The sequence below is a fragment of the Eubalaena glacialis genome, chromosome 19 (genome assembly GCF_028564815.1).
Source record: "Eubalaena glacialis isolate mEubGla1 chromosome 19, mEubGla1.1.hap2.+ XY, whole genome shotgun sequence".
Lineage (NCBI taxonomy): Eukaryota > Metazoa > Chordata > Mammalia > Artiodactyla > Balaenidae > Eubalaena > Eubalaena glacialis.
The window spans coordinates 50,134,267-50,149,086 of record NC_083734.1 but is presented as its reverse complement, the minus strand read 5'-3'; the positions used below and the strand labels follow the sequence as shown (position 1 = coordinate 50,149,086).

At 41.8% G+C, this 14,820-nt stretch overlaps 1 protein-coding gene across 1 annotated transcript in view; it reads left to right on the top strand.

Annotated features, from left to right (window-relative positions):
• Positions 1 to 14,820, top strand: part of PITPNC1 (phosphatidylinositol transfer protein cytoplasmic 1) — a 133,923-nt gene that overhangs the window by 21,409 nt on the left and 97,694 nt on the right. The window contains exons 5-6 of the mRNA XM_061176946.1: positions 109 to 197; positions 1,233 to 1,240. Of these exons, the coding sequence (XP_061032929.1) occupies positions 109 to 197; positions 1,233 to 1,240 (97 nt within the window). The remainder of the gene's footprint in view (positions 1 to 108; positions 198 to 1,232; positions 1,241 to 14,820) is intronic.

The window sequence follows — 14,820 nt, the reverse complement described above, 5'->3', positions numbered from 1 at the left end:
AAGTCCTCTGATTTCTCTAGCAGTCAGTTTCTCTGGAAAGATATGGTAGCAGGGTGAGGGCCTGGACAGACTCTAATTGTCTTTCTTTCTTTCTTTCTTTCGTCTTAGCAAACTGCCTAGTTGGGCTAGAGCTGTTGTTCCCAAGATATTTTATGTTACAGAGAAGGCGTGGAACTATTATCCCTACACGATTACAGGTAAGTCCTTGTACACCCAGTATGTCGCATTTATCCATGCAAGGACACAGGAGGATTCAGATTTCACTGACTGAGGGTGGGTTATCCAAGCAGGGACTGGTGGGAACGCTGTGATATCTCCCTGACCCTTTGCCTCCATACTTTTAGGTCAGCACTCTTCCTAGCAGGGGGTTGGGGGACTTAAGCAAAACTATTCCATCTTCCTTCTTAAAGTGATTGTAGTAAATAACATATGGAGAAGAAAAGGGAAGCTCTTTTTAGTGACATTTCTAGAGATTTCATGATCCTTATTTCTCCCTCTTTTCTCAGTAATACCCAAATAATGTTGAGTTGGGGTTTGTTCATAAACAAGTTGTTTATTTTGACTTGTTTGCTTTACAAACGCCCCCCCCCGCCCCACAAAACAAAACCTGACTGTAATTTATATAAAAGGTTCTGTTGGGTCTCTCTGCTCCAAACCACTTCCTTTGCAATAGGATAATATGAAAATCACTTTCTTCCTCACTTGTGGTAGAGTGATAATAACACTCAGTGTTGGTACTGAGCTAGACACTGGCCAAAAATTTAGAAGGTTTGGTTCCTGCCCTCGAACACATGAAAATTCAAGATCCCATTTGAATGTCATCCTAACAGGGTCTTCTTATTGGTTTTAAAAGCTGCTTTTCCACTTAAAAGATTTCCTTTGTGGTTAATGAAATGCTCTACTGGAATTATTAGTCTTTAATTCTGCTTTTCTAAGGCCAACTCTTTGGTTTTTAATTAGCCACAAACCTATAGGCTAATTGAATCTTGTCTTACACTCCTTATCTACCCAACCACAGAAGTATGTGAAAGAGTTTGGAGAGCAAACATGGAGACACTTAGTATTTATGAAAGTTTAATCCTCGGAAGGTTTCTTTACCACATTTTTAATAATTATAATTCAGCAATATTTATTAGTTCTGTGGTTTTATATTGCATATAAGTGTGGTCTAAATCATCCTTTTCTCTCTCTTTTTTCTTTTCCCTCTTGTCCAAATGAACATCTGGGACCAGAATACACAGTAAGTTTCAATTAATCATTTTTAAATATTCAGCTTAAGATCAGTGGAGTAATTGGAACTTCCCTTGTGCTTCTCATCTTATCAATGTAATAAAAAAAAAAAAAAAGAGGAATAATTCAGAATCAGATATATTTAAATGTAGGCTATTACATAGTTATATATAATGCAATAATTTGAATGTTCTCATTTGTTCAAGAGTATGAATGTTAATTTAAAATGCCTTTACATAATTAACTTTTGCTTGTATTTTTAAATAGCTTGACTGCTCTACTTGTGATAGTTCACTGTAATAGAAGAACAGTTTCTAGCAATGTGGTATTAAAGAGATGATGGTAGTTATCAATGGAAGGTGGGGCTTTTCCTTATAGTCTGTGACCTGATCCCTCATAGAAAGACCTTGAAACGAAAGGTCAAACTATTGACGTACGTTCAAACTATTTTACTCAGATTGGACAGTCTCGGTGGCTTGATAAAGTCGTTTAATTTCTACCTGTCCTAAGAGCCTGTAGAGTCATTACTTACACTAAAAAAAAAATGTCTATAAGGTCATTGTGTTGTGGTATTTTCATTTGGATCATTTTCCCCAATGGCAAACAGGTCAAACTGTCATAAGAAGAAAATGGTTAACTGAGCTGTGATGGAGTTGAGTTTTTAGTCTTAATCAAAACAGCCAAAGAGGAGAGAGATGGTGAGAACTACATGGAGAAAAATGATTCCTCATGTCCTTGGTATGAGCATGGTACATACATGGCACATAGTAGATTCTCAATGAATAGTTATTGAATGACAGAAGGAATGCATGGGTCAAAGGTAGATGGGTAGTCCCAACAGATACAAAAGTGTCACCTGCTTTGGGGTCAGGTAGGCCTGAATATCCTCTGGTTCTTACTAGCTAAAGTTCTTAAGTAAATGACCCACAACTGCCAGTTCTTGAACTCATGCTGGTCCATTACTGTGTTCTCACCCATCCTTTGCAAAATGAAAGAAGAAAAAAAAAAGTTTTTCATAAAATTAAATTTATTCCACTTAAAGGACTGTTGATAATTAGAACCCTCATTCTTGGGTATTAAAATGTCTTTTCTTTTATGAAATGAAGGAATATACATAGCACCCTCCCCAATGTCCCTATCTTTGGGGAAAAAAAGGCAGTTCTATGGCAAAATACAATTTTTACAATTTAGAAGTCAGAGAAACACTGTTCTAGAACAAGGAGCTTAACTTCTGTGAACCTAAGTTTCTTCATCTCTAAAATTGGGATAATCCCTTTTTCATAGAGCTATTAGTAGTAGGATTCAATGATCTAACACAGGGATTAGGAGACTTTTTCTGTAAAGGGTCATATAGTAAATATTTTCTGCTTTGTGGGCCAAACAGCCTCTGTCTTTGAGAAAGCAGCCAGAGATGATATGTAGAGATATGGGCTTGGTCATGTTTACCCAGGCAGTAGGCTGCATTTGGCCCCCAGGCTATAGTCTATCAACCCCTGATCTAATGTGTGGAAAACTGTTAGCATGTTGCCTATAAATAGCAGGCAATTAAATGGTTCCCAGACAGCACTTCCCAGCCCTATCAATTGCACCGTCTTCAAGAGGAAGACTTAGGAATCTTTTGAATCCCACCTCCATTAACAGTCATGCAGATTAATTCCTTTTAAGCCTCCATTTCCTCATCTGTAAGAGGGGAAAATATGATAACTTTCTTGTGAGGCTGATATGAAGATTATATCAAATAATCCACATGAAATCTCAGCCTAGTCCTTGGTGCATGGTAAATCCTCAATATTCATGGTAAATCCTTCGTTATTATTATATATCATACAGTGCTGGAAGCTGCCATCATTAAAATGGAAGTTCTGTGGATGAATAAATGGGACTATATCTTGGTGCCCCTCAATGCAGACTGGGCTCGTTAGACTGGATGGTACTAATTTTCTAGGATTTAATTTGATTTTATTGATAGCTGATGTTACCCCATTTCCCACGTCTCCCAAAGCTTGTGCGTGGACTTTTCATTTGAAATGTAATCCATAGTTGCAACGCCAAGAGAATTCTTGTCCCTATAACTTTGCAAAGGCAGTTATTTGCTGCCTTAGAACTGGGTCACCTTGACTTGACCCAAAACTGATAGTACTTATTCTCCATAAATTCATGACAGTACTGTAAAATATGGGGGTGATTAACAGAGACATGAAGTCTGCAAAATGTTTAGTGGTATTGTGCTTATTTTTTAAGACTATGTATTAAAGTACTGAAAACAGAAGGCAACAGAATGGAAACCATGGTTCCTGACAAAGCCATCCCCACAGGGACGCACCTGCCATGGAAGCCTTTCCCACCAGTCTCCATCACCATGAACCCTGGTCTCTTGTGCCCACCTCTGTGCAGGCCACGGAGGATTTCTGAGGGGCTCATAGCCTTTACTTCTGCCCAGCCTCTGCCCCACACTACTGCTGCAGTTCTAATCATACAGTTCAGACTTTCAAAGGGACACAAATTATTTCTGCTTGAGGAAATTTGGAGACAAAACATGAAGAAGTTAGAGTCGTATAGTCTCATACTCAGCCCCTTCTGACTCTTTAAGTATTACTTGATTTCTTCTAGGCCCTCGTGTTTTTGGTCCGTTCCTCCCTAATGTAATCCTTGGGGTAGTTCCCTAGAGCTGCCGTAACAAAATATCACAAATTGGGTGGCTTAAAACAACAGAAATTTATTGTCTTACAGTTCTGGAGGCTAAAAGTCTAAATCAAGTTGTCAGCGGGGCAATGCTCTCTCTGCAACCTGTAGGGAAGGAATCCCTCTTTGCCTCTTTCTAGCTTCTGGTGGCCTCTGGCATTCCTTGGCTCGTGGGAGCAGCACTCCAGTCTCTGCCTCCGTTTTCACATAGCTGTCTTCCCTCTGTGTGTGTCTGTATCTTCACATGGCATCCTCTTCACTGTGTCTCTCTCTTCTTATAAGGACATCAGTCATATTGGATTAAGGACCTGCCTTATGCCAGTTTGACATCATCTTAACTAATTACATCTGCGACGACCCTAATTCCCAATAAGATCACATTCTGAGGAACTGGGGTTAGGAATTCAACATATATTTAGAGGGGACCCAATTCAACCCATAACATCATCTTTCAATTTTAGGTTAACAGTAATTTATTACTGAGCACCAACAGTGTATAAAGCATCATGCTAGATGCTAGGCTTCATTAAGCAATGACCCCTGCCCTTTAGGAAGTCACAGTCTGGTGGGAAATAGTTAGACATTCCAGTCAAAACCTGGGAGTCATCTGTAAGTCCTGGAGTTTTCTGGAGGCAAGATGGGACAGGCCATCACACAGCTCAGGGGACAGGCAGGCACTCAGACCTGGATGAGCTCTGAGCTGGGCTAACAGCAGAGGTTCAGACCAGAGGGCAGAATGAACGGCACTGGGCATCCAGCCAGAAAAGCGATTGCAATGTGAAAGGGAAGGCCCTGGCCCCTGCACTGGGGCTGTGAGCTTCAGAGACAGGACTAGAGTCCTCAAGAAGATGTACAGGTGAGAACAGGACACAGCCCTCCTACATAGGTTACTTGGTCATGAGATGCTGAGCTGATAAAGTTGCCAGCTTTAGCAAGTAAAAATACAGAATGTCCAATTAAGTTTGAATTTTCAGATTAACAGCAAGTAATTTTTAGTATAAGTATGTCTCAAAATTTGCATGGGCTATACTTCTACTAAAAGAGGGCTCATCTCATGCTTTTTTCAATTTATTTTTTATTTATTTATTTTTGGCTGCGCTGGGTCTCGTTGCTGCGCACAGGCTTTCTCTAGTTGCGGCGAGCAGGGGCTACTCTTCGTTGTGGTGCACGTGCTTCTCATTGCGGTGGCTTCTTTTGTTGCGGAGCACAGGCTCTAGGCACACAGGCTTCAGTAGTTGTAGCACGCAGGCTCAGCAGTTGTGGCACAGGGAAGTCCCCTCATCTCATATTTTATCTGGCAAGCCTGTTGGGGGGAGGGGTGACAGTGGGGCAGAACTGGTCTCAGAGACTAATGTACAAAAATCAGGTTATAAGAACAGGGGCACATTGGTAGGCCAAGGGAAAGGGAGGAGAGAGAATTGTATAACTCAGGAAACTGTCCTGCAGTTGACATGCCACATTAATGGTGGGGCCAATCACATGATATGTCATAACTACGTAAGTACTTCCTGCCTCAGTTAGGATTAGCTCAGGAAGTGAAATGGACTGAATGGGGCTGAGTAGGGGAAAATAAACTGAGAGCAGGTGCATACATAGCTGTCAGTATTTCAAGGAAGACCAATGCTATGTGTTACAGTCGAAGTGCAAACAGAGGATTGTGCAAAGGAGAGAGAAATTCTGCCTGGGAGAATTGTGGGAAGATTTCTTGGAGCAGGTGGGGTTTGAGCTGGACCTTGGGGAGAGTAGAACTCCCACCTGTAGATACCTGTTCTGTCTTAGTCTGCTTGGGCTGCATCACAAAACACCATAAACTGGGTGGCTTGAACAACAGACATTTATTTTTCACAGTTCTGGAGTCTAGGAAGTTCATAATCACGGTATCAGCTGGTTCATTTCCTGATGAGAGCTCTCTTCCTGGTTTGCTAACAGTCTTCTTGCTGTGTCCTCACATGGCAGAGAGAGAGCAAAAGCAAGCTCTCTGGTCTCTTCTTATAAGGGCACTAATCCCATCGTGAGGGCCCCACCCTCATGACCTCATCTAAACCTCATTACCTCCCAAAGGCCCCATCTCCAAATACCATCACATTTGGGGGTTGGGGCTTCAACATATGAATGGAGGGGAACAAACATTCAGTCCACCGTGTGGTCATTCCAGGCTCAGTGGGCATGTGATGTTGCTGGATCCTGGCTGCCCAGACATGTGGAGGCCAGGTAGTGGTAGCTTTGAGTTTCGGGGCAAGGTCTGGATTTAATTCTCCATAGGGAAGCAACATTGTTCCCAGCTAGTCCACTTTTATTTTCCATCCCAAATATAGCACAGCTTTTCTTTCCATCTCCCCAGTGAGGACCTCTGGGTTTTTTTCTCTCTGGCTGCAGGTGCACACTTTCAGGCCTGCAGTGTTCGTTCTGAAGCTGCCTCCCTCCTCCTGACTAGGACTCAGCCGTGTTCTCACGCTCTCTACCCGGGAGGAAGAGCCCACTCTTCTCTCTGACTACAGGGTCTGCTCCCAGGATTTAGGACAGAGGCTTTCAATTGTCTTCATCTTTTCCCCTGTTTTGAATGCTTTTTCACTGGGCTCTTTATCCACTGATCCTTTAATCCTAAATACCTCTTCCTGATGTCATTCCAAGCCCCGTATTTCCTATCTGTGCCCGAAAGCAAAACTTCCCCAAAGCCAAATTCCCAACTGGGTTCACCATACTCCACCCTCCCTCAGGGAGGCAGAGAGGCTCAATAATACTCCGGACAGGTGTCTTTTCTCATAGGATTAGTCCAGAGCATTGTATGTCTATTCCTAGGATCCCCTGGGTCTTATTTCTGACTGTCCAGCTTATTACTGAGACCTCACGCTGCCCTCATTTGTGAGAAAATCCAGCTAAGGGAACTTTCTCTTCAGGGTCATCTGGGGCTTCGGTGTTATCACAGTTATTAAGACGTAAAAGCTTTTTCATCACTGTGAGTGACTGTGTGTGTTTAGGATTATGTGGAAATGCCATTTGCCCAGGAAGTGGAAAAAAATATCTTTAGCTCGGTTATAGGAAAAAAAATCTTAATTGTACAGTAAACAAAGAACAGCACAACAGCTATTTTCCAGAGGACAGACCATCTAACCAGTTCTTCAAAACCTGCCGGTTCTTCTGAAGTTTATAAAGTCACAGAGGAAGGTGCCCAAGGAGACTGGCTGCTTTCCAAAGTCGCCGATTTTGTTTTTCTAGGGCTAAAAAAAGGCCTCACTGGAGTATGAACATAGCTCAGCAGCATCCATTCAACCTCAGTAGTAATGAAGGGGGGAAGAAAAGGCTTTTCTTCTCATTTGTAAGAAATTGAAAACTCAAGCTATTATAAGTCGATAGCAGTGACCTAGAATATACAGTTACTGTATATATTTTGCTGCCATGAGCACCCACTCCACCAAAACATCTTTTAATATGAATCCGCAGAAGAGGTGATGACAAATGGAGAGCACCTTTCTGTTAGTTGGAAGGGCTAGCCGTTCCCCAAAGATAGTAGTGGGCTGTCCAGTGCTACCCAACATTTTAATTATTTAGTTGAAAGAGGTAGAAAAAGTCAACTGTAAGAAACCAGGGAGTAGGAAATGACTCTTGCATGAGAACCTCAGATGGCACTGAGCCACAGTGAGGGATGCGGTTGTTCAGTGTTGGGTTAGTCCAGCTGGGGAAGAAAGTCGGGCTGCTCACAGTTGAGTCGTCAGTAACCCAAGGTGAACTCGGGTTATCTTCCCAGGAGTGGCACTAGGGAGATAGAGGTATTTTTCTGAAAGCAGCTAACTATCCTGGATAGGAATTTCACTTTCAATCTTGACCTCATCAGCTTCCCCGATAATAGGAAGAGCTGATGGGTGCTGTGTGTACAGACCAACCTCCATTCCTCTCAGGCCTCTCGTCCTTCTTAAGCTCCCCCTCCCCCACCTTCCACTGAGTCCCAGCCAAGGGTAGTAGAAACCCCTAAATTACATAACCAGGAAATAGTTACAAGTCCAGGGCAAATACATTAATACACCTGAACTCTAGGAGTGGTCTTGTTTGGAAGGAAATTAGAAGCCAATCTGGCCATCTCAGCTACTATGTGAGCTAAGATAGAATGGAGGTCCCTAAATATTCCTTTTTTGGCATCATGGAGATGGGATAATGATGGGAGTTAGGTCTCTGCATCACAGTTAACCCTGAGTATCCAGGGCAGTATGTAATTTGGGGGTGGAGGGGGCAACGGAAGTATCCCTTCTTAGAAATGGGGCCATATGAGCTGGGACCTGTTAGGGACCAGGCCATAGAAACAGTCATCCAGCTGGGGACGCTGGATGAGCAAGGCACAGGCCATCCTCCCAGAGAAGGTGGTGAAGTCAGGTGAGTCATGGGTCATGGCATGAGGCTGGTGTCATAGAGTCAGAACAACCAAGTTCAGAAGTCTTCCAGGTTCAAGAAAACTTAGACAGAAACAGTCTGGAACCATTTATAACTATCACTAAGATGGTTCATAGCCAGTTAAGTAAAGGAAACACCGGGTTATACTGATTTTAACACATTTTGTTATTGTAGAATAACAGTATCGTTGTGAATCTCCAAAAGGAGGCTGTAGTATGCAACACTTCCCACACTCTGTTTATCCATGAGACCTTGGATTTTGCAAAGCCAGTCTTCTAAAACTTAGGGATGCTCCAGAAGCTTCTCTCAGGGTCAGAGCTACTACGTGACCACTAAATAGGCCAGTGGACCAATTCTATTTCAGTAAATGTTACTTTTCTCCTAAATTTTAGTGGGCTAATGTGTTGCCTGAAGATTACTATGACTCAAATACCAGAGTTTTTTTGGAAGAACTCCCAACTGTAATGATTTTTTTTTTTTTTTAAGAATCAGGTGACACAGAACCTGCAAGTTCTTTTCAAGCAAAGTCAGTTCTGTTAGACCAAACAGCCAAGGCAGCAGTACATGGGGATGACAGTGAGCTTATGCATTCTGATTTATTTAAATTTAGAAAATGAACTTGGTTGCATGGGTGAACCAGTTACAAACAAGCTTATTCGCCGAAGTGCCTTTGTCTTTATGCAGGGCTTGGACTTGTCTCCACATCTCAGCAGCGCAGTTGATTGCAGCCTGGGGAAGACTTTGGAACAGACAGTGTTGTTTGTCCGATTTATCCCAGTTCCATTTGCTCTAGCTGTTCCCAAGCTCTTCTTTGTACATCAAAGAAAATTAATTCAGCCATTTTGGTGGGGGGGAGAGCAGAAGCTAAAATATGCTTCTCTACCATAACATAGCTTTTAAAGTTATTTGCATTTTTTTAAAATTGAAGTATAGTTGATTTACAATGTTGTGTTAGTTTCAGGTGTACAGCAAAATGATTCAATTATACATATATATGTATATTTGTTTTCAGATTCTTTTCCATTATAGGTTATTACAAGATAGTGAATGTAGTTCCCTGTGCTATACAGTAGGACCTTGTTGGTTATCTATTTTATATATACTATTGTGTATCTGTTAATCCCAAACTCCTAATTTATCCTCCCCTGCCCCGCCTTTCCCTTTTGGTAACCGAAAGTTTGTTTTCTATGTCTGTGAGTCTGTTTCTGTTTTGTAAATAAGTTCATTTGTATCTTTTTTTACATTCCACATATAAGCGATATCATATGATATTTGTCTTTCTCTGACTTACTTCACTTAGTATGATAATCTCTAGGTCCATGTTTGCATCTTTTTAAACACCGCTAAGAATGACTTTGCAGAGGACAATCACCAAAGAAAAAAATATTTGTTTAAATGCATTTTCAATAGAAGATTTCCCTAAGAAGTACTCCTTTTCTTCTTTTCTATTTTCTACTTGTACTGAAAATTAGATTTCTCTTCTACAGTTTATTGATACCTATGGAGTTGTGTTCAGTTCAAGTTGGTGAGATCAGAGTAATACAACCTGGAAGATTTTGTGGGGCAGCTTTCTTTCTGCAAAAATGAAATAAAACACATATAAATATGGATATACTGAAATAGTACATTTCAGTGATTAAATAAAGTGAATGCAAGTTGCCCCCATGCCTTTCAACTTTTCTAGTCACTAAGATACTCAGAACTACATGATAGTATGTATTTAAGTGAGGAATTTGCCCAGTTGGTTAAGAGGGGTGATTCTTACCATTTTTAACTGAGAAGGCTTGTAATCTGGAAGTTTCCTGCCTGGCCATATGCCAACCTATATTTGGGGAGTCACTGATTCGTTCCAATCTCTCTTATTTACATGCAGTTCTTTTTCATTTGACGTATTCCGCCTGCTCTTTCACTCCTTGTCCTGCCTCTGTCGTGTGTAGCTATTGGTATTCACAAGCATCCTGTGCTTATTTCTGCCTTGGCAGGTCCAGCTCTAGATTGGATGAGCCTGAATTTAGTTTCCCTCCTCAATTTTCATAGAAGCGCCAGTAGCAAACAATGCCCCATTGAGAAAACATACTTTCATTCATGCATTTGCTCCTTCTCCCTCCTGGCCTCGCTTCTCCAGTGAGTGGCTGTTACTCAGCATGTCAGAAGAGGGACGAGGCTTCATCAATGGAGGAACTAATAAATGAACACCAGCCTCAGTGTAGGGTGCAGGCTGGTGAGAAGCAGCGGAGAGGCTGTCATTCATTTCCTCACTGTGGGCTGGAATACAAACAGCTGTTTCCTACTGTATTTCCATGCTCTGCCTTCTACACACTGCCTTCGTCTCACCCTCCCCCACTTCTCTTTCAGGCCCCACCGCTCCTCTTGGCCACATTTTTCTTCCGGTGCAGCCTATATTTGGGAAATCACTCTCTGATTCATCCTCATCTTTATTATTTACATGTGATTCCTTTTTGCCTTCTCTTTGCTTTAAAATTCTTCCACATTTTTTCTCCACTTGGGTTCCTCATCTCATTTTTCTGGACTGATCTTCTTTGCAATTTTTTTCCAACTATCCTGTCTCTAGGACCACCCACCCAGATGTATAAAATCATATGTGACCCTCGGAACCCAGAACAGCCAAGGAAGCCCAAATATCTCCCCTTCTTTCCTTTGCATCTTTCCCTGCAGGATGACTGAGATTCTGAGTAGATGCGGGACAACCAGACATAACACCTTCTTGAAATTGTTGTGTCTATTGAAGATTTTCTATGCACAAAAGAGTATATATATACTACCTTCCAACTATGGGGCAAATTTTCTGTCCAAATGGAAGGATAAAATTTTTCTGATGAATAAAGAAAGTCGAAAGGTACTTTAAAATCTAGGTTGTCTACTGCCTCTACATACAGATTCACCACCCACAGTCTCCTGTTTTACAAACAGCACAGACTCCAGCCCCAGATTCCTAGAAGGTAATACATCCTAAACTCTACACCTATTTCACCAGGTTCACTGGAACATTCTGGATGTAAGTCTTCTGTTGGTGACAGGAGGAAGCATTTGCAAATCCAGTTTTATTAAAGATCCCATCTCAAGCTGAAATTCCCTGTATGGCTTTGGAGTGCATTGAATATGATAATATAGAATATAGCACCGGGGAATCGATGTCTTCAGTGGGGTTCCATTAGAGAGAAGGTCAAGTCTATATAGAGTTTTATGTTCATTGATAGGAAGGAACACATGTTGCTTGAAGTCAGAACAAGATGGTCAGAGAGGAATGCATTGAATTCCAGATAAAAGCTAAAAGGAAATGATCTCTTTTTTTTTTAATGTTTATTTATTTATTTGGCCGCGCTGGGTCTTAATTGTGGCACGCGGGATCTTCGTTGCCGCATGCAGGCTCTTAGTTGCGGCCTGCGGGATCTAGTTCCCTAACCAGAGATCGAACCCGGCCCCCCTGCATTGGGAGCACGGAGTCTTAATCACTGTACCACCAGGGAAGTCCTAAAAGGAAATGATCTTTTAAAAGCCTATAAATACTTCATCTGCCCCAAGCCAGCTTCTCAACTCTTCCATTTAATTTTCTTGACTCCAAGCCTCCTTGTAAAGTGTTGCTCTCAGACATGGAAGGATTCCGGCTGCTAACAAGAAATAAAGCATTGAATTATTGGGCTCAATCAGCGGTTTTCAAACTTTTCTTCTTTGGTCCAGGAAGTTCCATGGACATGCCTCACTGGCCACCACAACCCTGCATAACATTTTATTTGTTTTTCTTGTTTTGTTTTTTTAAAAACAAAACATTTTACCATTTTATTTTATTTTACTTATTTTATAAATTTATTTATTTATTCATTTATTTTTGGCTGCGTTGGGTCTTTGTTGCTGTGCGCAGGCTGTCTCTAGTTGCGGAGAACGGGAGCTACTCTTCGTTGCAGTGCGCAGACTTCTCATTGTGGTGGCTTCTCTTGTTGCAGAGCATGGGCTCTAGGCACACGGGCTTCAGTAGTTGCAGCACGTGGGCTCCTTAGTTGTGGCACGTGGGCTCCCCAGTTGCGGCACTCAGACTCCTCAGTTGTGGCATGAGAACTCTTAGTTGCGGCATGCATGTGAGATTTAGTTCCCTGACCAGGGATCAAACACCCGGGCCCCCTGCATTGGGAGTGCAGAGTCTTATCCACTGTGCCACCAGGGAAGTCCCGTGAATTTCTTAAGTGAATATTTCCCCAATTTATCTTTCGGGTACCTCCTGTTTTTTCTTCTTTGGGCTTGTTTAAAAGAGGCACATCTCTCATTGAATGGATGCACATGGACATATTTTCTCTGCTCTCAGTGGCAACAGGACATACTGAGGGGCCTTAGCCACCATCACCCCCAACTGAGCACTCAACTCCACTGGAAACACTTGTGTGCTTTCCTAATACTCAACAGGCAGCAGGATGTGGAGTCATGAGCTTGAACTCAGAGCCAGACAGCCTGAGTTGAATCCATCCCAGCTCTATCATGTAAATGTTATGATTTGGGGCATGTTACGCAACCTTTCCCTGCCTTTGTTTCCTTATCTGTAAAATGGGGGTAACAGTAGTATATCCCTCATAGAGTTATATGAGGGTTATGGAGTTAATAGATTAATTATTATATACCACATACTTGGAAGAGTGCCTGATGATAGTTAGTACAGTATCCATACTATTGTCATTTTTACCTCAGTATTGAGTCATGTTTGTGTGTCTCAGTTGGACATGAAGAATGGTTACCTGGGATCATCATTTTGACCCAAAGGTATTTCAGAACTTTCTGGGATTAAGAAACACTGGGCAATTATAAGTGCTTCAAGGATGTGGAGAACCTGGCACCCTCAGACACTACTGGTGGGAATGCAAAATGGTACAGCCACTTTGGAAAACCATCTTGCAGTTCCTCAAAAAGTTAAATGTAGAGGTACCATATGACCAGCAATTCCACTCTAAGTGTATACCCAAGAGAAATAAAAACATATGTTCACACAAAAACATCTACAAGAATGTCCATGGCAGCATTATTCATAATAGCCAAAAACTGGAAGCAAATGTCCATCACTTGATGAATGGGTAAGTTAAATATGGTATATCCATACAATGGAATATTATTCTGCCATAAAAAAGGATGCTAATTGAGAGAATCCAAACACAAAAGACCACATATTATATGATTCCATTTGTATGAAATGTCCAGAATAGACAAATCAGAGACAGAAAGTAGCTTAGTGGTTGCTTCAGGCATGGGGTAAGGGGGAGGTGGGAGTGAGTGCCAATGGGCACAGGGCTTCTATTTAGGGTGATGAAATGTTTTAAACTCAGATCGTGGTGATGGCTGCACAACTCTGTGAACAGATTAAGAAACATTGATCTGTACACTTGAAATGGGTGAATAATATGGGATGTGAATAACGTTATTTTAAAAAGAAAAGAAAAATCAAGTTCTAGGTTCAGGTGTGGGCTCTGGGACTCCACCAACTTTCTGAAAGCAAGTCATTAGGAGAGGACCCTGGGATCTGTTTTTAACAAGCCCACCAGATGAAGCGTCATTAAGTAAATTTTTGAAACATACTGTTAGAATATGATTTTTACTTTACTGGTATGGGGAGGGATTAGTACCCTTTAGCTTACAGTTTTCACCATGTGCTGGGTGCTATGGCGGGTATAGTATGACAATAATGATGATCATCAAAGTGGATGGTGCAGTTCTTCCAGAAGTTTCGCCACTGCATGTTTTTGAAGTGCAGAGCCCCCAGAGAGCCTCAGACTTGTCTCCCTGGCCCGTTCTCTGCAGCCACCATCCCCTCTCGCCCTAGGCAGGTGTGGAAACTGCAGCCAGCACCACCCAGAAACTGACTATGAAATTCCCAGTGCACTTGCACCTTTCTCTTTAAGACTTGCTTACATTCAGTTTCCTTCTCTTAAGTGTTTCTTATTGCCATAGCAACCCTAATCAATCACTGGACTAAAAATATCTCTTTCATTTTTCCAAAGCATGGCTGTAGTGAATTGAAAATTCAGCTCTGCCATGTATTTTGCATATGCTACTTTCCTTTCCCAACACTGAACCTGGGTGTGCCTGTGTCTGGAAATTATTCTTGCAGGGGCCCAGGTACTTCACTCGTCTTTCCTGGCATTCTTCTTCCCGACTGCAGATTCTCCCATCACTTCCAATACATACAAGTACACGTATTTAATGTTCAACAGAGAACATTGCTTTTCTGCACATTCGGTTTTAGGTGCTGGAGATTTCACAGGTACCCGATGATCACTTTGCAATAAGAGGTTCATTCCAGTGGATAACATTGTGTTTGAAAGGCAAATTAAAGATGCTCAGATACTGGCTACAAAGGAAGTTGGTCCTGGCAGGGAGCAGATGAAAGCAGTACTAGTGAGAGTCTTCTGGCTTGGGAGGATCTAAGCTAGAAAATCAAAGAGGAGATGATAGGAGATCTTTTGCCTTTTTTATCTGATTTCTCCATGATACCAGTGTTATTTTTAGAGGGTTAGGGACAAAATAAAC